Genomic DNA, 24,811 nt, shown 5'->3' with positions numbered 1-24,811 from the left:
TAATGAACATGTCCAAATACAACAGAGGGCAATATAAAAGCTTGGCAGATGAGCTTGAAATAGGCCAATGATAATTACAAACGGGCTTTGATAATAACCATATTTTGTTTTAAAGAAGTGGATCCAATCTGATTCAAACTGATGAAAAAAAGATTAGATAAAACTTCATGTCTGAATGACCAGCAGTTCACAAGCTGCTGAAATCAGGCAAAACTAAAGTGAAAAACAAAAACAACTAAACATATCCCGAGGTTCTGAGCTTCTCCATTGGTCATTGAAGGCACCAATCATGTTAAAGGACCAATAAGGGTGCTTGGGAGGAGGGGCTAAGCCCGACTTTTGCAAAAGATTTGACCTATTTCCTCAGCGGTCGGTGACTCCGGATTTACTGAAGTCGTTTTCACTGCAAGTAAACTTCAGTAGCAGTTCTGGCAGAATGAAATCCCAAATTCCAGGGAAAAAAAAATATATTCTAGTTTTGGACAGTGGGGTTTACTGCTTACAACCTCTTTTATTGCGGTCTTATGTTCCCATCTGTGGGAAGTTCCATCACTTCCTGCCCAGACAGGAAGCAGCGATATCTTTCCAACAGGAATTCAGGCAGTTACACTTAAATGATAACTAAAGTGAGAGGTATGTGGAGGCTGCCATATTTATTTCCTTTTAAGCAATACCAGTTGCCTGGCTGTCCTGCTGATATTCTGCCTCTAATACTTTTAGTCACTGACCCTGAACAAGCATGCAGCAGATCAGGTATCGCTGACATTATTGTCAGATTTGACAAGATTAGCTGCATGCTTGTTTCTGGTGGGATTCAGACACTACTGCAGCCAAATAGATTAGCAGGGCTGCCAGGCAACTGGTATTGTTTAACAGGAAATAAATATGGCAGCCTCCATATTCCTCTGACTTCAGTTATCCTTTGAGGAGAGTTATAAGAATCTCAAATAGTTTTTTTGCCGCTCCTCCCGGGTTTTAATATCACAAAAAGAAATAAATAAATTCTACAACTTCAAATATATACCGGCACATATAAAATGTAGATTTCTCCCAGACTAAAATGTTCTACAAATTACTTTTTTCCCTTTGTTGCTGTCACTTACAGTAAATAGTAAAAATCTGATGGGTTTTGGACTAGTCCATCTACTCATGGGGGATTATCAGGTACCGTATATATTTTTATAGCAAAAGCACTTAACAGCAGTTGCTCAGTCCAACTGCCAAAATCGTGAGCAAATGAGTGGGCAGACTGGCTGATATGTTTTGTATAGATCCTTTCCGGGGAGTCCTTTTGCACAGAATAAAATACTGCGAATCCCCCATGAGGAGATGGACTAGTCCAAAACCTGTCAGATTTTTACTGCCTACTTAAAGTGACAGGAACATAGGAGAAAAGTAATTTATGGTGCATTTTATTCAGGGACAAATGAACGTCTCATATGTATGTATTTTAAATTTCATAATTTTTCACAATATCGGTCATTTAAAGAGCCAAAGCTGCATGAGTTCCTCGGGACAGGGAGTGAAGGAAAATCTCTACAACTAGGACACAGGTGGCAATAAGACCCCTCTAAATGTCCCAAGGGTTGCCAGGTCGGCTGATGGAGAAAACCGGACAGGGGGTGGAGTTAGGGGTGGAGTTAGGGGCGGAGTCAGAAGCGCACTTTTATGTAGAGTGGGGCTAAGCAATGGGCTTTTTTTTAAAAAAATTTATAGTATTTATATCGCACTGACATCTTCTGCAGCACATTACAGAGTACATAGCCATGTCACTAACTGTCCTCACCAGTAGTACTGGTCCAGTGCACATAAGAGACAGTTTTTCAACAGTAACTGCACAAAAGAGACAGCTTTTCACCAGTAAATGCACATTATAAGAGACACCTTTTCGCCAGTAAATGCACATAATAAGAGACAGCTTTTCCCCAGTAAATGCACAAGAGACAGCTTTTCCCCAGTAAATGCACAAGAGACAGCTTTTCCCCAGTAAATGCACAAGAGACAGCTTTTCCCCAGTAAATGCACAAGAGACAGCTTTTCACCAGTAAATGCACATAATAAGACACAGCTTTTCACCAGTAAATGCACAAAAGAGACAGCTTTTCACCACTAAATGCACATAATGACAAACAGCCAGTGTTCCGAGTATATGTAGCCAGGGATATATGTGCCCAGTATATGTAGCCAGGGGGTATATATGTCCCAGTATATGTAGGCAGGGGTGTAAATGTCCCAGTATACGTAGGCAGGGGTATATATGTCCCAGTATATGTAGCCAGGGGGTATATGTGCCCAGAATAGGTAGCCAGGGGGTATATGTGCCCAGAATAGGTAGCCAGGAGCTATATGTGCCCAGAATAGGTAGCCAGGGGCTATATGTGCCCAGAATAGGTAGCCAGGGGCTATATGTGCCCAGAATAGGTAGCCAGGGGCTATATGTGCCCAGAATAGGTAGCCAGGGGCTATATGTGCCCAGAATAGGTAGCCAGGGGCTATATGTGCCCAGAATAGGTAGCCAGGGGGTATATGTGCCCAGAATAGGTAGCCAGGGGGTATATGTGCCCAGAATAGGTAGCCAGGAGCTATATGTGCCCAGAATAGGTAGCCAGGGGGTATATGTGCCCAGAATAGGTAGCCAGGGGGTATATGTGCCCAGAATAGGTAGCCAGGGGCTATATGTGCCCGGAATAGGTAGCCAGGGGCTATATGTGCCCAGAATAGGTAGCCAGGAGCTATATGTGCCCAGAATAGGTAGCCAGGGGCTATATGTGCCCAGAATAGGTAGCCAGGGGCTATATGTGCCCAGAATAGGTAGCCAGGAGCTATATGTGCCCAGAATAGGTAGCCAGGGGCTATATGTGCCCAGAATAGGTAGCCAGGGGGTATATGTGCCCAGAATAGGTAGCCAGGGGGTATATGTGCCCGGAATAGGTAGCCAGGGGCTATATGTGCCCGGAATAGGTAGCCAGGGGCTATATGTGCCCAGAATAGGTAGCCAGGGGCTATATGTGCCCAGAATAGGTAGCCAGGGGGTATATGTGCCCGGAATAGGTAGCCAGGGGGTATATGTGCCCAGAATAGGTAGCCAGGGGCTATATGTGCCCAGAATAGGTAGCCAGGGGGTATATGTGCCCGGAATAGGTAGCCAGGGGGTATATGTGCCCAGAATAGGTAGCCAGGGGCTATATGTGCCCAGAATAGGTAGCCAGGGGGTATATGTGCCCGGAATAGGTAGCCAGGGGCTATATGTGCCCAGAATAGGTAGCCAGGGGGTATATGTGCCCGGAATAGGTAGCCAGGGGGTATATGTGCCCGGAATAGGTAGCCAGGGGGTATATGTGCCCGGAATAGGTAACCAGGGGCTATATGTGCCCAGAGTAGGTAGCCAGGTGCCCCCCCCCGCAGGAGGAGAACAGTGCAGAGAGAGAGCTGGGAGCAGCGGTGGAGAAGGGGGGCAATCTTCCCCCCCCTTGCCTTCCCTCACCTTAGGGTGCTGTCTCTCTCCCCTGCTGTCTCCTCCATCATGTGCAGCAGGCTGGCGGGTGGCGGGCGGAACTTACCTCTGTCGCAGGCGCCGGAAGTTCGGGTCCCGCAGCCGCTGAGAGAGATTTGACTCAAAAAAGATCCGGATCAAAGATCCGAATCATTCATGAGCCGGACAACACTATTCAGACTGATAGTGTTGTCCGGCTCATGAATGATTCGGATCTTTGATCCGGATCTTTTTTGAGTCAAATCTCTCTCAGCGGCTGCGGGACCCGAACTTCCGGCGCTGGAGCGACACAGAGGTAAGTTGCGCCCGCAGCCACCCGCCAGCCTGCACAGCATATTGGAGGAGACAGCGGGGGAGAGAGAGCACCCTAAGGTGAGGGAAGGGGGGGGAGATTGCCCCCTTTCTCCACCGCTGCTCCCAGCTCTCTCTCTGCTGCGCTGTTCTCCTCTTGCGCTGCGGGGGGCTCTAAAACCGGACAACTTAATTGTCCGGTTTAGCATGTTTTTTTAAACCGGACACAGGGGCCAAAAACCGGACTGTCCGGTGTAAAACCGGACACCTGGCAACCCTAGTCCCAACTCATTCCCATTTCAAAACTAAAAAGGGAAGCTTCTGCGGGACAAGTATCTACACCCCTGAAAGTCTCACCTCAGACAACGCTCCCAGGGGCGTAGATACTGTCTCTCAACCCCGACCTCCCCACACCACCCGAGGTTGAACACATGTTCCTGAATCCAATCTAAGTGTTAAAAATAAAAATGATTGCTGTAGCAACAAGCAACAGTATTCATTTCATTGTGAAAATGACAGTCACTGTCATTGCCTGTTGCTGGCTGGAACTGTGTTCTAAGTTAACCAGACAGGAAAATGTGTGGGGACATCTAGTGGCCAAAAGGAATATTACAATAAAAAGAAAATGTAAATATACATTTCCTATCCCTATAATAAGCCCAATAATTCATTATAAGTCCACCCTGCCCCATATAACATAACAAAAAAAAATAAATTAATAAATGAAAGTGACAGAATTTAACCACTTCACAACGGAGGGGTTTCACCCCTGAAGCACCAGCGCGATTTGTACTTTGCAGCGCTGCTTCTATTGATTTTTTTCAGTGATATGATTGGTTATTGGGGACTGGGGTCCCCATAACCAATCATTGCACTGCAGAGCGGGGGTGTGTGCGTGCGCGCGCGGGTCGCGGGGGCGCGCGATCGCGCGCTGCACGTTTGTTTACATTTTATTGTTATCAATGGAGATTGCTTCTGTTTGAAGCAGTCTCCATTGTGTCCGCAATCGGCGCGTCTAATTGGATTTAGGAACGCTTGTTCCTAACATCCAATTAGTCACCTGCTGTGCTGGCTGGCTGGAGTGTGCGCGCGAGGTCCCCGCCCACTCCCAGCCAGTAAACAAACAAGTGCGCCTTTCTCCGTCCCTGGGGGTGAAGCGGTGCGCAGAGGGACGGAGAAATTTAGCACTGGGGGGGTGAAGTGGTTAAATGACAATGCATACATTGATACGTTAGGGACTTCACTTTTAAAATATGTATGCTATGTGGGTATATCACTGTTATTTTTGCAAATAGGGGCTTACATTATTGTTAGAGTACCCAAAAACACATAATGGAAAAATACACCTTTATTTCCAAACAGAATATTGTCGCCACACATTGTACTAGGGACACAATTAAATGGTGTAATAACCGGGACGATTTTAAAACTATATTAGCTGAGAACTGAGAAAATGATTTTTTTTTTATTTCTTCGTATTATTCACTTTAAAATGCATATAAAATAAAATAATTCTTATCAAAAAGTACCACCCAAATAAAGCCTAATTTGTGGCAAAAAATAAAAACACTGTATAGATATTTTCAGTGTAATAAGTGGTGACAAACTCATTGCCGAATGAATGAACGCAGCGCTGAAATGTGAAAATTGCTCTGAAAAAGCCTTAGAGCTGAAGTGGTTAAACATTTTTATAGAGAAGGTCAGCCGGGGTCTGACCAATCAAAACACAGGAAGAGAAATCACGGCATTGCCTGGAGTAACCAATTCCAATCTCTATTAGCATCTGGAAGCTGATTGGTTGCTGTGGGCCGCTGCATGACTCTCGCTCTGTGTCTTCCTCGCCCCGAGGTGACATGTGACAATGTGACAAGTGGTTAGTTTATCGATCTGTAGAAACAGGCCACATACTGCGGTTTCGTCCTTCTTTACCAGCCGCCCATCGGAACTCACTTTCTGTTTCTCACTTCGGTGAGTTCCAGCAGCCTCTCCTGCGCTGCCCGGAGCTCGTCCAGCCGCTGCTGGTATCGGGAGTCGCAGTTATTGGCGCGCTCGTAGCTGGACACCTGATTGGACAGTTCGCTGGCTCGGTCCCGCAGCTGCTGGATGGACGTGTAGAGGTTGTCCTCGTCTTCCTCCTGCGGGGGGCAGAAAACAAGCGAGTGTCAGACGTCATCCGATACCCACCAACATCCAACAAGACCAAGAATGAGAAGCTCCACCCCTTACGGTGGCCACACACACACAGATTGCATCTCGATGTGGCAAAACAATCAACCCCTTTCTGGACTGATCAAAGAGGATTTGATTCTTGATACACACTGCATATTGCACTGCTCAGCCTAACCTGCCCCCAACTGATCAATATTACAGTAAAAATCTTTGGTAAGGATTGATCAATATTATGATCAATCTCATGTGTGTGCAGTAGATTCCCAGTAGCATCAATCAGGGTGATGGAATATGCCGGGAGTCAAACAGGAAAATCGTTGTGTGTATGGCCCTCTTCCCTTCCTTCTGTTTGCCCGCACTGCTTATCTCTGCTGTGCAGATGTTACCAACACTTCAACACACTTGTGCTAAATTATGTCTTAAAGCAACCCTTAAAGTGGACCAGAACTCTTGCACAGGTCTGAAGGAAAACAGAGAGATGCACCCTGTAAGTATTTAGAGAGTTTAAGTCCCCCTCATCTGTGACTAATTACCAGCATAACGTGATCTAAATTAAATGTAGAATCTTACATGTGACCTTGTAGTAAACATACAGTTACACTTTAAAGGATACCCGAAGTGACATGTGACATGATGAGATAGACATCTGTATGTACAGTGTCTAGCACACAAATAACTAGGCTGTGTTCCTTTTTTTCTTTCTCTGCCTGAAACAGTTAAATATCAGGTATGTAAGTGGCTGACTCAGTCCTGACTCAGACAGGAAGTGACTACAGTGTGACCCTCACTGATAAGAAATTCCAACTATAAAACACTTTCCTAGCAGAAAATGGCTTCTGAGAGCAGGAAAGAGATAAAAAGGGTCAATAGTTCGTAGATTTTAGCTCTAGCATACTTCAATGAATGTGTCATTGAGCAAAAACTATAAAACAGTAAAAACGTAAAAAAGTAGGTTTAAATATAAAATAAAACTGAGGCATATCTTAAAAAGTCATTTTTAGGAGAAGGAGGATAGTATACAATTGTTCATTTCATTCGTTTATTTTCACCTCGGGTGTCCTTTAAATAACATAAGCAGGCTGTGCATAGATTAACAATGTATACATGAAGTGACCAATAACAAATCCTTCACAAAGAGTCCAGATAAAGCACCTTGGCATTGGCGATTTCTATGTGCACCAGCAGGGCGGCCAACTCGAGCTCCTCGCTGTAGCTGTTCCGCAGGGGGACGGAGCGATAACCTGGACACAGGAAGTGACAGGGGTCAGCTGACCAGGAAGTATAAAGCAAGTCAGACAATAACAAGGAGAGGAATTACTTTCAACTAAACTTGTGTGCAGAAAAATAGCAAATATTCCCACAGGCAAAACTTCATTCATGGCAGAGATGAGACTCTGTCCATCGCTATCTGCGTCCGACGATGAGGTCAGAGAAGGTGGCAGGTGTGCCCCTGAAAACCACTGGGCCCCAGGCACCTGCCTAGGGTGCCAGGTAGATGATCCTGCTCTGGCTCAGCCAAGGCACTTCTCACACATAGCAGAATTTGCATGCGTTTTCTGTTTTTGTGTTTGCTGAAAGTCGATGGCATTGCGTTTGACATGTGTTGTTGTTTGATTTTTTTCTGCTGGTTTTGAGAATGAAAATGCAATTTGCGTCTAATGTAAGTCATTGGAAACGCACAAAGAATTGATTTGTTACACAAAAATTGCATCAAATTTATTGAAGTAAATTAGCCGTAGCGTTATGTAATTTTACTTTGTTGATATCCACGTAAAAATCACTTCAAAATGCGAATCAAACAAAGAAAGAAATTGCATCGGAAAAAAACGCAAAATGGAAAAAATACGGCCAGAAATTGCGGGGATGCGTGTAAAGGCCGTCTGACTGCTGACAGGAAGTGGTAACTGAGAACGTCTGCAAAATATCCACCCAGGCGGAACAGGACATACTGCCCAGTCCATAGAAATGATGCAAATCACTATACGGCTTATTTAACAAAAAACAAACCAAAAAACAGCCATATAAATGCCACATTAAAAAAAAAAATCTATATATGGCTGATTCTTGTGAAAAAAAAAAAAAAAAAAAAAAGACACAAGGAGACCGGGAGCCCGATCTGGTGTATTATCAAAGGGACACCAGGATATGTGTGTAAAACAGAGATATACTCACAAAATTGGGTTGCTAGAGAAAGCAACCACTCTTCTCGCATGTGAGGAAGTACCGTCCTCACTCGGCCTTGCTTCTGATAGTGAATTTGGTCGCAGCTCCAGATAAAAATTGGCCACTTGGAGAATATCCAAGTGTGCACTCCGCTATACAGGGGTGGCAGAGATTGGGAGAAGGTAGGAGGCGCCCATAGACAAATATCAATAGTAGGTAATATGATAATAGGAAAGAAGGTTCTCTTGTTCCTACCTTATAGTAGTGAAACTCACACGTAAGGCAGTAGTAAATACTTCTTCAATTTTATTGGGGCACAAATGACAACGCGTTTCTCGGCCACAGACGCTTCCTCAGGTCTATAGAAGTGCCTTTAAATATAAATGGTAATATTGAAGATAGACACATAACACTCAGCACCAGTAACACTAAATTTAAATATAAACAATATGATAAAAAAAGCAATAAAACAGTAGGATATAATCCATTAAAATAATCAACATAATGAATAAAACAATACAACAAGTAAAATATAATCCATAAGCCCCGGTGATTGTAGGTGAACATCGGTAGCTCCCATAAGAACAATAAATATAGTGTGTTCTCAAATCATCGGAAGCAGACACTTCTCAAGATAGGAATTCATACCCATAAATACATGGGCAAGCTAAATAAACAATGTCCAATATCTGTGAGATATAGAGGTCTGAAACAGATATTGGACATTTTATTTAGCTTGCCTAAGCACATCGTGTATGCAAACTCTATTTTATGTGTGTATATATATTTATATATATAGTTTTATTAATATTCTCAATTTTTTATACACTGTATGAGATTTCGACATTCCCTAATTGTATATGTATTTATGGGTATGAATTCCTATCTTGAGAAGTGTCTGCTTCCGATGATTTGAGAACACACTATATTTATTGTTCTTATGGGAGCTACCGATGTTCACCTACAATCACCGGGGCTTATGGATTATATTTTACTTGTTGTATTGTTTTATTCATTATGTTGATTATTTTAATGGATTATATCCTACTGTTTTATTGCTTTTTTTTAACATATTGTTTATATTTAAATTTAGTGTTACTGGTGCTGAGTGTTATGTGTCTATCTTCAATATTACCATTTATATTTAAAGGCACTTCTATAGACCTGAGGAAGCGGCTGTGGCCGAGAAACGCGTTGTCATTTGTGCCCCAATAAAATTGAAGAAGTATTTACTACTGCCTTACGTGTGAGTTTCACTACTATAAGGTAGGAACAAGAGAACCTTCTTTCCTATTATCATATTACCTACTATTGATATATGTCTACAGGCGCCTCCTACCTTCTCCCAAAATCTATATATACACTTTGGGCTTGATTCACAAAGCGATGCTAACCCAGTTAGCATGCCTAAAAACTTTAGGCGTGATAACTAGGGTGCTAACTCGGTTAGCACCGCTGTGACTACCTGATCGCGCGCAAAGTCCCAGCGTGGTGCGCGCGAAACGTTGCATAGAGGTGAATGGGCACTTGGCGCGCACTGTGCTGCGCGCTGTGCACATGCAAAACTTTGCTTGCATTTAGAACTTATCACGCCCAAACTGAGTTTAGGCGTGATAATGGCCTTTTCACAAGCGTGCTAACAGTTAGCACCGCTTTGTGAATCAAGCCCTTTGAGTGCTTACCTCGGGCGAGGGTCCTCCAGAGGTGTCCGGCTTCCCCCATCGCCCCCCACCTCGTAGTTCCAGCACGGAGACCCCCGCAAGCCCATCGACACAGGCTCGCTGATGACACGCAGCCGCCCTGCGCAGGTGGTTCGCATCACTAGCACCGAGCCATGCGGACGCGGCTTTTACCACTGAGCCAGAGTGTCGGCTCCATGCTACCGCGCAGGTGTAAGGTGAACTCCGGGGGTCCAGTGTTAGAACGGGGGTCTGGAGGATCCAGAAGCATCCCTCTCTCAAGGTAAGTACCTAAATGTGTGTATTTATTTTTCTTACTAGTTTTCTACAATTGGTCTAAAGGACCTCTCCAGCGATAAAACTAAGCAGTTAAAATCTGCCAGAACTGAAAATTGGCATCCGAAAAACTGTTAAAGCGGTTAAATTCGGACAGGTTTTGGACTAGTCCATCTCCTCATGGGGGATTCTCAGGTTTTTGTTCAAGCATTTCCTGAACAGCAGTTTAATTGCCAAAGCAGTAAGATCTCAGCCAGACTCCCTACTCACTTGCACACTATGTTTGCAGTTAGAATTTGCAACTGCTGTTCAGGAGATGCTTTTGAAAACAAAGAAAACCTTGAGAATCCCCCATTATTATTATTATTTATTGGCCTCAATTCACTAAGCTTATCTCCTGTCTTTAATAACTCTTCTAGAGTTGTTACCATGGTGATAAGGCATGTAGTATTCAGGAAACATTTTACCTCAGGCAAACCTAAAGTTAACTTTTCTGTCTTTAAGTTAACTCTCCAATCCTTAAAATAACTCCAGAGTTAAAGACATGTGAAAATAACTACAGAGGAGGTAAATTAACTACAGAGGAGGTAAATTAACTACAGAGGAGGTAAATTAACTACAGAGGAGGTAACTTAAGGAATGAAGAGATAGGATAACTCTCTCACTGTGTGGAGGTAAGTTTTCTCTTGCCTTATTATCTCCAGCATGATCTTAGTGAATTGAGGCCATTGCATTTATAAAGCGCCAACCTATTACGCAGCGCTGGACATTAATTTAGGTTACAGACAATATTTAGGGTTGACAAACAGCAATATGACAATACAGGAATACAAGAAAACCAGATCACACAGCACAGTATGAGTACAAGGTAATGCTTAGTCACTGAATGGAGCATGGAGATTAGGCAAGTTAGGTTCACTCAAATGCATAGCATGGGTGCACAGTAATGGAGGTGCATGATCAGGTAGGACACAAAAGGAGGAGGACCCTGCCCAAAGGCTTACAATCTAGAGGGAGAGGTAAGGACACGAGAGGTAGGGGACCAGAGTTCAGCTGTTGGCTTAGAGCACTTGTGAAGGGTGGTAGGCCAGAGTGAAAAGGTGAGTTTTGAGGGCCTTCTTGAAGGTGTTGAAGGAGGGGGCTGCCCTAATGGGTGGAGGTAGGGAGTTCCATAGTGTTGGAGCAGCTCTTGAGAAGTCTTGGAGGTGTGCATGGGACTGGGTGATGCGGGGGACGGTCAGGCGAAGTTCATTGGCGGAGCGGAGTGAGCGGCTTGGTGTGTATCTCTAAGTAAGATCAGAAATGTAGGTTGGACAGGTTTTGTGGACGGATTTGTAGGTCAGGCACAATATCTTGAATCTGATTCTGGACTGGATAGGAAGCCAGTGGAGGGATTCAAGGAGGGGATCTGCCGTGGTGGAGGGATGGGAGCAGTGGATAATTCTGGCTGCTGCATTCATGATGGACTGCAGAGGGGCTGTTCGAGTCATAGGGAGACCAGACAGAAGGGCATTGCAGTAGTCAAGGCAGGAAATTATGAGGGCATGGATGAGGAGTTTGGTGGTGGCAGAGGTCAGGAAAGGGCGAATCTTACAGATGTTACGAAGGTGGAAGTTGCAGGACTTTGTGAGGTTTTGGATGTGGGGAGTGAAGGAGAGTGCGGAGTCCAGGGTGACACCCAGACAGAGGGCTTGAGAGGTAGGGCGAATGGTTATCTCTAATCTCATATGTTCTTGTCCCCTTTGCATTGGTAAAAGTTTTTGCTCTCTCGACCAGGCTACGAACACAACAATTTCCGCAGCTAAACATACCAAATTTTTGTGGGAATCGTCCCAACCATGTTTCCTTCTGACAACTATTAAATTCAGACCTCACCAATATATTCTTTAAATTCTGTGCCCTTTTGGCTGTCATATGGGGCCTATCACCAACTATTCTGGCGATCATCTGATCCAACATCAGCACATTCCAATGTTTTTGTAACACATTTTGTAAATTATACCAGTGCGATCCATACATAGTCACGAATCTATTTGGATCCCGTTCCCCCACAACTTTCTTTTTCTTTTTCTTAGGTAAACGTAAGCTGCGGACCTCATCTCTCCCTTTTTCCCACATCCTCTGAAATTCTTGCTCAACCAATTCCCCGGGGTATCCCCTTTGTACCAATCGGTCCCCCAACTCACGACCCTCTCTTTTAAAATCACTGTCCAGCGTACAATTTCTCCTGTGCCGATAAACCTGGCCCCTTGGTACCGCTCTTTTTTGGGAAATCAGGTGATGGCTACCAAAATGCAACAATGTGTTGCCTGCCGTGGGTTTCCTATATGTCGTAACTAATCTCTCACCCTCCCTACGAATCCTTAAACCCAAAAAGGTTAATTCCCTTTCATCCACATCAAATATGAATTTCAGGTTTCTCTCGTTGTTTCCCAACTCAAGCATGAATTGGCATAGCTGGTCACTTGTTCCCCGCCAGACCAGGAACACGTCATCTATGAACCTCAACCACAAGCGCACATGTCGCTGGAAGAGGTCCATAGGGTAGACGTCCTGTCGTTCCCACAGCCCGAGATGGAGACACGCGTAGGCTGGGGCGCAGGACACCCCCATTGACGTACCCCTAGTCTGGCGGTAGAACCGACCATCAAAAACAAAACAATTGTATTTCAAAATACATTCCAAAGCTTCAATCAAAAACCCGTTATATGTAGCGGGGAATCTGGATAGTGCTTCTTCAAGACAAAGGCTGTAGCTGCCATCCCCACCTCGTGGGGTATGGACAGACACAGACAGGAAACCCCTCCAAGACCCCCAACACAGCTCCTGTGTCTCTAATGAATGAGGGTAAAACTTCAACAAGTGGCTTCAATTTTCCGTCGAGATAGTTTCCCAATCTTTCCAATGGGCCCTCAATACCCGACACAATCGGGTGGCCCGGAGGTTGTTTCCTGTCCTTGTGGATCTTCGGAATAGTGCAAAATATGGGGGCCCTAAAAGTAGTTACACTACAAAATTCAGCCTCATTCTTTGTGAAAACACCCAGTTCTTTTCCCCTATTCACCAACAAGTTGACTCTTGTCTTAATTACCAAAAACGGATTTTCCCTAAGTCTCAAATAAGTTTCACTGTCTCCTAGGAGCCTTAAAGAGAATCTGTACTCTAAAATTCTTACAATAAAAAGCATACCATTCTATTCATTATGAGGAGATGGGCTAGTCCAAAACCTGCCCGAATTGAAAGGACAACTGAAGAGAGAGGTATATGGAGGCTGTCATGTTTATTTCCTTTTAAGCAATACCAGTTGCCTGGCTGTCCTGATGATCCTCTGCCTCTAATACATTTAGCCATATACCCTGAACAAGCATGCAGCAGTTCAGGTGTTTCAGACTTTAAAGTCAGATCTGACAATACTAGCTGCATGCTTGTTTCTGGTGTGATTCAGATACTACTGCAGAGAAATAGACCAGCAGGGCAGCCAGGCAATTGGTATTGCTTAAAAGGAAATAAATATGTCAGCCTCCATATACTTCTTACTTCAGTTCCCCTTTAACTGCTAACTTTTTTGTCGCTGGGGTGGTCCGTTATTATGTCTCACTATAAATTCTAGATACTGTTTCTGTGGGAAACTTAGAGGCCAGTTATATAAGGGGAGGTCACTATACTCGCCCTACAGTAGGGTTTACATACACCTATCAAGGCAGGAACGCAAACGTTTTTCGGATGCCAATTTTCTGGATGGTGTTAGCATAATTTTTTTTTTGCTCGGATTCTTTCAGAGTAGCTAATGAAAGTCAATAACAATTTGCATGCGGTGTGCAAATTTATGGTGAAAAATTTATGTTTTTTTTCACGCATGCGAACGCGTGAGTGCAAAGCAGAAGGATGGATCTCCATTGACTTTCATTATCTGTGCAAAAAATCCATATTCGCACATTTGCACACAATTTTTATTAAGTGTGAACCCAGCCTTATCCTTCATTCATCTCATTGCAAAGCATACACATCTCTCCATGAGATGGACAATAAGATGCTCACATTTCTGGCTTGCATGCAAATGTAATACAAATTGTATGCAGATTGGAAGTCGCCCAATCACATTCGCTTCCTGCAGATGTTTACAGACTCAGTTGCAAGCTTCATACAATTTGCATTATATTTGCATGCAAGCCAGGATCCGAAGCCTCTGATTGGCCATCAGACAGGTCCGATATCCCTCATTCCTCACCGGTCTTCAGAGCCTTCACTGGGAACGTGGCCTGCGCCAGGAAATTCGGGTCGCTGAACATGTCCTCCTCATACACCACAAATCTCAGGAAGGCAAACTCCGGATTATTGATATCGAATACGAATTCCTTCATCATCCAGACGGGATTCAAACCGTTATCCGCTGATTGGGGAGGAAAAGCGCAACACGTTGTTCAAGGCATTGCTATGTACTAACTGCAATATAACCATAATAGCCATGTCACTGACTGTCCTCAGGAGCTCACAATCTAATCCTACCATAGTCATAGTGTAATGTCCTACCATATTATTATTATGTATTTATATAGCACTGGCATCTTCTGCAGCACATTACAGAGTACATAGTCATGTCACTGACTGTCCTCAGAGGAGCTCACACTCTAATCCCACCATAGTCATAGTGTAATCTCCTACCATATTGTTATTATTATTGTTATTATTTATATAGCACTGACATCTTCTGCAGCACTGTACAGAGTACATAGTCATGTCACTGACTGCCCTCAGAGGAGCTCGCACTCTAATCCTACCATAGTCATAGTCTGATGTCCTACCATATTGTTATTATGTATTTATATAGCACTGACATCTTCTGCAGCACATTACAGAGTACATAGTCATGTCACTGACTGTCCTCAGAGGAGCTCACAATCTGATCCTACCATAGTCATAGTCTGATGTCCTACCACATTATTATTATGTATTTATATAGCACTGACATCTTCTGCAGCACTTTACAGAGTACATAGTCATGTCACTGCCTGTCCACAGAGGAGCTCACACTCTAATCCTACCATAGTCATAGTCTAATGTCCTACCATATTATTATTATTATGTACTTATATAGCACTGACATCTTCTGCAGCACTTTACAGAGTACATAGTAATGCCACTGACTGTCCTCAGAGGAGCTCACACTCTAATCCTACCATAGCCATAGTCTAATCTCCTACCATATTATTATTATGTATTTATATAGCACTGACATCTTCTGCAGCACTTTACAGAGTACATAGTCATGTCACTGACTGTCCTCAGAGGAGCTCACACTCTAATCCTACCATAGTCATAGTCTAATGTCCTACCATATTATTATTATGTATTTCTATAGCACTGACATCTTCCACAGCACTTTACAGAGTACATAGCCATGTCACTGACTGTCCTCAGAGGAGCTCACAATCTAATCCTACCATAGTCATATGTCCTAACCATATTATTATTATGTATTTATATAGCACTGACCTCTTCTGCAGCACTTTACAGAGTACATAGTCATGTCACTGACTGTCCTCAGAGAAGCTCACACTCTAATCCTACCATAGTCATAGTGTAATGTCCTACCATATTATTATTATGTATTTATATAGTACTGACATCTCCTGCAGCACTTTACAGAGTACATAGTCATGTCACTGACTGTCCTCAGGAGCTCACAATCTAATCCTCCCATTGTCTAATGCCCTACCATATTATTATTATGTATGTATTTATATAGCACTGACATCTTCTGCAGCACATAGTCATGTCACTGACTGTCCTCAGGAGCTCACAATCTAATCTTCCCATCATCTAATGTCCTACCATATTATTATTATGTATTTATTTAGCACTGACATCTTCTGCAGCACATTACAGAGTACATAGCCATGTCACTGACTGTCCTCAGAGGAGCTCACACTCTAATCCTACCATAGTCATAGTGTAATGCCCTACCATATTATTATGTATTTATATAGCACTGACATCTTCTGCAGCACTTTACAGACTACATAGTCATGTCACTGACTGTCCTCAGAGGAGCTCACACCCTAATCCTACCATAGTCATAGTATAATGTCCTACCATATTATTATTATGTATTTATATAGCACTGACATCTTCTGCAGCACTTTACAGAGTACATAGTCATGTCACTGACTGTCCTCAGGAGCTCACAATCTAATCTTACCATAGCCATAGTCTAATGTCCTACCATATTATTATTATGTATTTATATAGCACTGACATCTTCTGCAGCACTTTACAGACTACATAGTCATGTCACTGACTGTCTTCAGAGGAGCTCACACTCTAATCCTACCATAGCCATAGTCTAATGTCCTACCATATTATTATTATGTATTTATATAGCACTGACATCTTCTGCAGCACATTACAGAGCACATAGTCATGTCACTGACTGTCCTCAGGAGCTCACAATCTAATCCCACCATAGCCATAGTCTAATGTCCTACCATATTATTATTATTATGTATTTATATAGCACTGACATCTTCTGCAGCACATAGTCATGTCACTGACTGTCCTCAGGAGCTCACAATCTAATCCTCCCATCGTCTAATGTCCTACCATATTATTATTATGTATTTATATAGCACTGACATCTTCTGCAGCACATTACAGAGTACATAGCCATGTCACTGACTGTCCTCAGAGGAGCTCACACTCTAATCCTACCATAGTCATAGTGTAATGCCCTACCATATTATTATGTATTTATATAGCACTGACATCTTCTGCAGCACTTTACAGACTACATAGTCATGTCACTGACTGTCCTCAGAGGAGCTCACACCCTAATCCTACCATAGTCATAGTATAATGTCCTACCATATTATTATTATGTATTTATATAGCACTGACATCTCCTGCAGCACTTTACAGAGTACATAGTCATGTCACTGGCTGTCCTCAGAGGAGCTCACAATCTAATCCTACCACAGTCATAGTCTATGTCCTACCATATTATTATTATGTATTTATATAGCACTGACATCTTCTGCAGCACATTACAGAGTACATAGTCCTGTCACTGACTGTCCTCAGAGGAGCTCACAATCTAATCCCACCATAGTCATAGTCTAATGTCCTACCATATTATTATTATGTGTTTATATAGCACTGACATCTTCTGCAGCACTGTACAGAGTACATAGTCATGTCACTGACTGTCCTCAGAGGAGCTCACAATCTAATCCTACCACAGTCATAGTCTATGTCCTACCATATTATTATTAGGTACTAGTTGATTGCCCGGCGTTGCCCGGGTATGTATTTGGCTGGTGTTGGCTCCGCCCACTTTTTCTAACCCTAACACACAATTACTCAATGACCACGTTTGTGAGCTTTGTGGTCTTTGGCATCAATAATTTGCATTGAAATGAAAAAAACATGATTGGCTCAATTTGAACCCCAGTCACCCAATGACCAACTGTACCAGGTTTGAGGCTTGTGCCATTAACAGTGCAAGAATGGCTGCAGTTTACATTTTCCCAGTAAAATTTGTATTTGTCTCCACCCACTGATAACCCGGCGTTGCCCGGGTATATATTTGACTGGTGTTGGTTCCGCCCACTTTTTCTAACCCTAACACACAATTACTCAATTACCAAGTTTGTGAGCTTTGGGGTCTTTAGCATCAATAATTTGCATATTCCCATAGAAATTAAACAAATCAGATTGGCTGTTTGTGGCTGTGCCCCACTCCAGCATTTGAACCCCAGTCACCCAATGACCAACTGTAGCAGGTTTAAGGCATCTGCTATTAACAGTGTAAAAATGGCAGCAATTTAAATATTCCCCCTGAAAATCAACAGGTGAATTTTGATTGGCTATTATAGGCTCCACCCACTTCCCTGAATATTAATCTCAGTCACTCAGTGACCATCTGGGCAAAGTTTGGGAACCCTGCCATAAACAGTGTAAGAAGGGCTGTAGTTTACATTTTCCCAGTGAAATTTGGTTATGGCTCCGCCCACTCTTTGTAGCCTGGACACACAGTCACAACTTAATGACCAAGTTTGTGAGCTTTGGGGTCCTTGGCATCAATGATTTGTATTTTCCCATGAAATGAAACACAGCTGATTCACTGTTTGTGGCTCTGTCCCCTTTTCTGAATTTGAACCCCAGTGACCCGATGACCAACTGTACCAGGTTTGAGACTTGTGCCATTAACAGTGCAAGAATGGCAGCAATTTTAATATTCCCCTTGAAAAGCGACATGTGATTTTTGATTCGCTTTTTTAGGCTCCACCCACTTTCCTGAATATTAATCCCAGTCACCCAGTAACAAACTGTACAAAGTTTGAGAACCCTGCCATTAACAGTGAAGAAAGGCTGCAGTTTACAATTTCCCAGAAAAATCTGTTTTTGACTCCACCCACGTTTTGTAACCTTGACACACAGTCACTCAATGACCAAGTTTGTGAGCTTTTGGGTTCCTGGCATCAAAATTGTGCTAATGGAAGCAGTTTATTCAGCAAATAAATCTGGCTGTGTTTGGCTCTGCCCCTTTACTGAATTTGAACCCCAGACATTTAATGACCAACTGTAGCAGGTTTGAGGCCTCTGCCATTAACAGTGTAAGAATGGCTGCAGTTTCAATATTCCCCTTGAAAATCAATAAGTGAATTTTGATTGGCTCTTGTAGGCTCCACCTACTTTTCCAAATATTAATCCTAGTCACCCAGTGACCAACTGTGTGAAGTTTGAGAACCCTATCTGTAGTAACGATCCACATAGGACTCAACCCTTCAAGGAGTGATTTCCAACAAAAGATTTATTTGTGCATAGCGGTCATACAGCATACAGATACGCACAACGTTTCGGGCAAAGGCCCTTTCTCAAGTGCTGAAATGATCTGGTAAAACCATGTGGAATATAAAACATCTGAGGATGTAATCCTCCGCACTCTGACATATTGGCTCTTAGGGAGCCCATTCACCAGTGGCTTGGGATGACAGCTGGTGGCCAATAAATAGCCCTTTAGCAAGACATTTTAAGGATTTAGGTCATAATGTTAGTCAGCTGAGATGGTTGGTTTTGGAGGTAGTGCAATTTCATGAAGGTCAGGACCGCAGGACTGCCTTGCTGAGACGTGAGGCTTGGTGGATGGAGAGGCTGGGCACTCAGTCACCATATGGCTTAAACGAACATTTCAGTCTCAGATGCTTCTTATGAATATATTTTTTGCCGTTCTCTGACCCTAAAAGGGTTGATGTATCTTTAAGTATGTGCCCGCCCCCCAATGATTTGGGTGTGGTGTGTTAAGGTTTGTTTTATATTCCACATGGTTTTACCAGATCATTTGAGCACTTGAGAAAGGGCCTTTGCCCGAAACGTTGTGCGTATCTGTATGCTGTATGACCGCTATGCACAAATAAATATTTTGTTGGAAATCACTCCTTGAAGGTTTGAGTCCTATGTGGATCGTTACTACACATTGGACTTTGTTTGTGAGGTGTGATGGGCCTCTCACTGCACTGGACTCCCCGTGTGATATAAAGCACCCTCTGTGGCCGGCAGGTACGTTTCACATTGCATTCAAGTTTGAGAACCCTGCCATTAACAGTGTAAGAAAAGCTGCAGTTTATATTTTCCCATGTATAAAGTTAGTTGTTTTGGCTCCGCCCACTTGACATACAGTCACTCAATGACCAAGTTTATGAGCTTTGGGGTCCTTGGAATAAATAAGTTGCATTTTACCATTGAAACTAAACAAATCTGATTGGCTGTTTTTGGCCCACTCCCTTTTAAGAGAATTTAAAACCCAGTCTACCAGTGACTGACTGTAGCAGATGTTAGGCCTCTGCCATTAAGAATGTATGAATGGCAGCAATGTAAATATTCCCCTTGAAAATCAAAAGGTGAATTTTGATTGGCTGCTGTAGGCTCCACCCACTTTCCTGAATATTAGTCCCAGACACCCAGTGGCAAACTGTCAAGTTTGAGAACCCTGCCAATAACAGAATGGCTGAAATCAATCTAACAAATCTGATTGGCTGTTTGTGGCTCCACCCCTTTGTTGAATTTGGACCCCAGTCACCCAATGACCGACTGTATCAGGTTTGAGGCTTCAGGTTTGTAAGAATGGTAGCAATGTGAATATTCCCCTTGAAAATCAATAGGTAAATGTTGATTGGCTGTTGTAGGCTCCACCCACATTTCTGAATATTCATCCCAGTCACCCAGTGGCCAATTGTGTAAAGTTTGGGAACCCTGCCATGTTAAAAAGTTAGTTGTTGGCACCGCCCACTTTTTCTAACCTTGACATACAGTCACTCAATTATCAAGTTTATCAGCTTTGGGGTCCTTGGTATCAATACTTTGTATATTCCCATTGAAAAATAAACAAATCTGATTGTTGCTCCGCCCCCTTTCTGAATTTAAACCCTAGTCACCCAGTGACCAACTGTACCAGGTTTGAGGCATCTGCTATCAACAGTATAAGAGAATGGTAGCATTTTTTTATTGGCTGTTGTAGGCTCCACCCACCTTCCAAAATATTAATCTCATTCACCCAGTGACCAACTGTGCAAAGTTTGAGAACCCTGCCATTAACGGTGTAAGAATGGCTGCAGTTTATATTTTCCCAGTACAATTTGTTTTTGGCTCCACCCACTTTTTGTAAACTGAACACACAGTCACTCAATGACCAAGTTTGTGAGCTTTCAGGTTCCTGGCATCAAAAATGTGTGAATGGAAGCAGTTTATCCACCAAGAAAATCTGATTGGCTGTATGTGGTCCCGCTCCTTTATTGAACTTGGATCCCAGTCACCCAATGACCGACTGTAGCAAGTTTGAAGCCTCTGCCATTAACAGTGTAAGAATGGCAGCAGTTTAAATATTCCCCTTGAAAATCAATAGGTGAATTTTGATTGGCTGATGTAGGCTCCACCCACTTTCTTGAATTTTAATCTAATTCGCCCAGTGACCAAGTGTGCCACGTTTGAGAACCCTGCGATTAACAGTCTAAGAATGGCTGCAGTTTACATTTTCCCATTTAAAATGAATAGCTGCAATTTGATTGGCTGTTTTATGCTCCGCCCACTTTTCCTGGATTTGTAACCTCGGTCACCAAGTGACCAACTGTGCCAAGTGTGGGGACTCTGGCTTGATTACTGTGAGAATGGCAGCCTTTTACATTTTTTCCATTGACGTGAATGGGTAAAATCTGATTTGCTGTTTGTAGCTCCGCCCACGTGTGCAGGGGGGCCGCGAGACCCCCAGAACATATCATCCCAGGTAGTAAGGGATCTGTATACCAAGTTTCGTTCAGATCGGTCAAGCCGTTTTCGAGTGATCACGGCACATACACACATACATACATACATACATACATACATCCGATTTTATATATATAGATTTATATAGCACTGACATTAGACGTATCATCTTCTGGTTTGCACTCACCGACTACGTCAGTCTTGTTTTTGCTATTGTCGAATTCTGACCCGCAGACCTCCACTTCCACAAAGGGGCAGACGATGCTTCGGCCGTTTTTAGGCAGGTGTCTGGCGCCCAGGATCTGTAAATCAATATATAAAACTACAATCAGGATTAAAGGGTCACTAAACTTTAGTACAAAAAACTCAGTATAAATAAAGACATGAAGGTTGAGCTTTCCAAGGTGAAAATGAAATGTACAGAAACTTTTTATGACAGCGTATTAGCATCATGAATTCTTACATGTTTTACATTCATTCCACAGGTTGGCGCAATCCTTAACATCTATGGGGATGACGACTCTGCTTACGCATCAGTCAGGAGTAATTCCTCCCATCGGGGGACTTATTATGGAGAGATGTGTTTCTCCTCACCTCTCCTCCTGAGCGTTTAGGGAAAATCGCTAGCAGTTTGAATCGCTCCCTAAACGCTCATAAAATCGCTCTAGTGAGTTCCAGTCCTAAAATCCCGCCGCTGTGACCCGTGTGGGTAATAAATGGGGATTATCACATTCTCTGACTTCTATAAAACATATAAATCCCATAACTATGTGACAAAGGGTAAAACATCTCATTTCAAGTAACGGTTTTCTCTAATGACCGCCGGCGTGCGACATTTATCACGCAGGATGGCGGCAGGACGCGCTGTCAGAAACGTTCTGTAGCTACCTGGATCTGCACTGTGATCGGCTCCACAATCTTCAGGCTGTTCTTATCAAACGGATCAAAGAGGTCGTCTCTCATGATATCGGGCTGGAGGACGTATCCGCTCTGCCCCCCCAACATGAAGAGCGCCTGGTTCAGCTGCATCGGCTTGTCTGCAAACACGAGGACAGGATCACAAATACGCCATACACACACCTTACAACTTTTCTCTTCTATTTTACTGCAACACAATAAAAAATGATCGTTTATACAGAAAACTAAAGCTTTTTTTTTATATTCAACCGAGAAATCTGATAACTTATTTTTTCTATTTTTTACTTTCTTTTTTAGATTGAACGTGTTGAAAAATGTAGACTAAATTTAGCAAGAATTGTATGGCGTGTAATAGATTGTCAAATTGTATTCAACCTGAATAACTTGTATGTAACTATTCAATACACACCAGGCTGCCAGTAAGTAGCAATGAGGGGGTGAAATCGCTGCTAAATCGATTGGTACGGCGATTGGAATGCAATTTTTCAGCGATCCTGTACTTTGCATTGAAGCATTTCAAATATTCCAGAAAAGCTACAGGCAAAATCAGCGATTTCAGGAAATCTCATTGCTACTGTGTGTTCCAGTCCATAGACTTTCAATCATAGTGTCTTTAGGATTGCCGGCGATTCCAAAACTGCTGTAGTGCCACGCAGGCCTCAGTAAGTTTTATTTTAAAACGCCCCAGTCGCTCCTCTCAAAACTAACCCCCCCACCCATTTTTACCCGCAGCAACCGGCAGCAGTTTGTTTGCATAAGATGCGAGTGCGGCGTCTGGCCACTAGATGTCACTGCACCACAGCTGGAAGAAGACCAATCCATGTATCCCAGTGAAGAGGTGGCCTGCAGTCTATTATGCAGAGGTGCAGCGGATAAATAAATTGTGTTCAGCGACTACTATACTCCCCCTAACCCCCCACCGCCACCTACAGGCCCACGTGTGTCCGCAGGTACCTCTCCGCGAGAGTGATAAGATGGCCTGAGTTACAAAATAATCAAATGGCCGTTATTTTATCTCCAGGCACGGAAGCACCGAAGGTAAAATAATCTGCAGTTAGTGAGGTAACAGAGCAGCAGTATCCACCAGGCAAGCTAGGCAGCTGCCTAGGGCGCAGAGCAGGATCATAGTATTATCCACAAGGTAAGCTAGGCGGGCTGCCTAGGGTGCAGAGCAGGATCATCCACAAAGCAAGCTAGGCAGCTGCCTAGGGCACAGAGCAGGATCATCCACAAAGCAAGCTAGGCAGCTGCCTAGGGTGCAGAGCCGGATCATCCACAAGGCAAGCTAGGCAGCGGCCTAGGGCACAGAGCAGGATCATCCACAAGGCAACCTAGACAGCTGCCTAGGGCACAGAGCAGGATCATCCACAAGGCAACCTAGACAGCTGCCTAGGGCACAGAGCAGGATCATCCACAAGGCAACCTAGACAGCTGCCTAGAGCACAGAGCAGGATCATCCACAAGGCAACCTAGACAGCTGCCTAGGGCGCAAAGCAGGATCATCCCACAAGGCAAGCTAGGCAGCTGCCTAGGGCGCAGAGCAGGATCATCCCACAAGGCACATAGGCAGCTGCCTATGGCGCAGAGCAGGATCATCCCACAAGGTAACCTAGGCAGCTGCCTAGGGCGCAGAGCAGGAATATCTCACAAGGCAAGCTAGGCAGCTGCCTAGGGCGCAGAACAGTATCCTCCACAAGGCAACCTAGGCAGCTGCCTAGAGCACAGAGCAGGATCATCCACAAGGCAACCTAGACAGCTGCCTAGGGCGCAAAGCAGGATCATCCCACAAGGCAAGCTAGGCAGCTGCCTAGGGCGCAGAGCAGGATCATCCCACAAGGCAACCTAGGCAGCTGCCTAGAGCACAGAGCAGGATCATCCACAAGGCAACCTAGACAGCTGCCTAGGGCGCAAAGCAGGATCATCCCACAAGGCAAGCTAGGCAGCTGCCTAGGGCGCAGAGCAGGATCATCCCACAAGGCACATAGGCAGCTGCCTATGGCGCAGAGCAGGATCATCCCACAAGGTAACCTAGGCAGCTGCCTAGGGCGCAGAGCAGGAATATCTCACAAGGCAAGCTAGGCAGCTGCCTAGGGCGCAGAACAGTATCCTCCACAAGGCAACCTAGGCAGCTGCCTAGGGCGTAGAGCAGGATCATCCCACAAGGCAACCTAGGCAGCTGCCTAGGGCGCAGAGCTGGATCATCCCACAAGGTAAGCTAGGCAACTGCACAGAGCTTAATGGGTGTCAAAGGGCCCAACTCCCATCTTCTTTGACCTTCCTCCACCTCAGCTTACCAGGAACACTCTCATGGAGAGCCTCAGCTATTACCTCACCAGGCCCTGTCTCCTCTGAATCCCTCTCTGGGCAGCAGTTACAAATAAGGAGCTGTTTGGGTTGTTTCATTAACACAGAGGAGTTCTGAGAAGGTGCAAAATGAAAAAGCTCCTGAAATATTCCCCTCCTTTATAAGCAGAGCTCACATGACAGTTCACAGAACAGGGGCGGTACCTGGCGTCTGGAAGTTCAGCGCCACCAGCTCCCATCCTTTATAATGACAGTTCACTGT

The 24,811-nt window shown here is 44.0% G+C and overlaps 1 protein-coding gene across 2 annotated transcripts in view; it reads right to left on the bottom strand.

Annotated features, from left to right (window-relative positions):
- The window catches only part of LOC137519253 (1-phosphatidylinositol 4,5-bisphosphate phosphodiesterase gamma-1-like), a 175,666-nt gene that overhangs the window by 7,196 nt on the left and 143,659 nt on the right, over window positions 1-24,811 (bottom strand). Inside the window, exons 27-31 of one of the 2 annotated variants that reach the window (XM_068238128.1) lie at window positions 22,216-22,364; window positions 21,515-21,629; window positions 14,300-14,461; window positions 7,106-7,194; window positions 5,693-5,919 (exon numbers count right to left, since the gene is read on the bottom strand). In XM_068238128.1, the coding sequence (XP_068094229.1) occupies window positions 5,731-5,919; window positions 7,106-7,194; window positions 14,300-14,461; window positions 21,515-21,629; window positions 22,216-22,364 (704 nt within the window). In that variant the 3' untranslated portion in view covers window positions 5,693-5,730. The remainder of the gene's footprint in view (window positions 1-5,692; window positions 5,920-7,105; window positions 7,195-14,299; window positions 14,462-21,514; window positions 21,630-22,215; window positions 22,365-24,811) is intronic. The other variant, XM_068238127.1, reaches the window with a different exon arrangement.

The sequence above is a fragment of the Hyperolius riggenbachi genome, chromosome 5 (genome assembly GCF_040937935.1).
Source record: "Hyperolius riggenbachi isolate aHypRig1 chromosome 5, aHypRig1.pri, whole genome shotgun sequence".
Classification (NCBI taxonomy): Eukaryota; Metazoa; Chordata; class Amphibia; order Anura; family Hyperoliidae; genus Hyperolius; species Hyperolius riggenbachi.
This window is presented reverse-complemented; position numbering and strand designations above follow the sequence as displayed.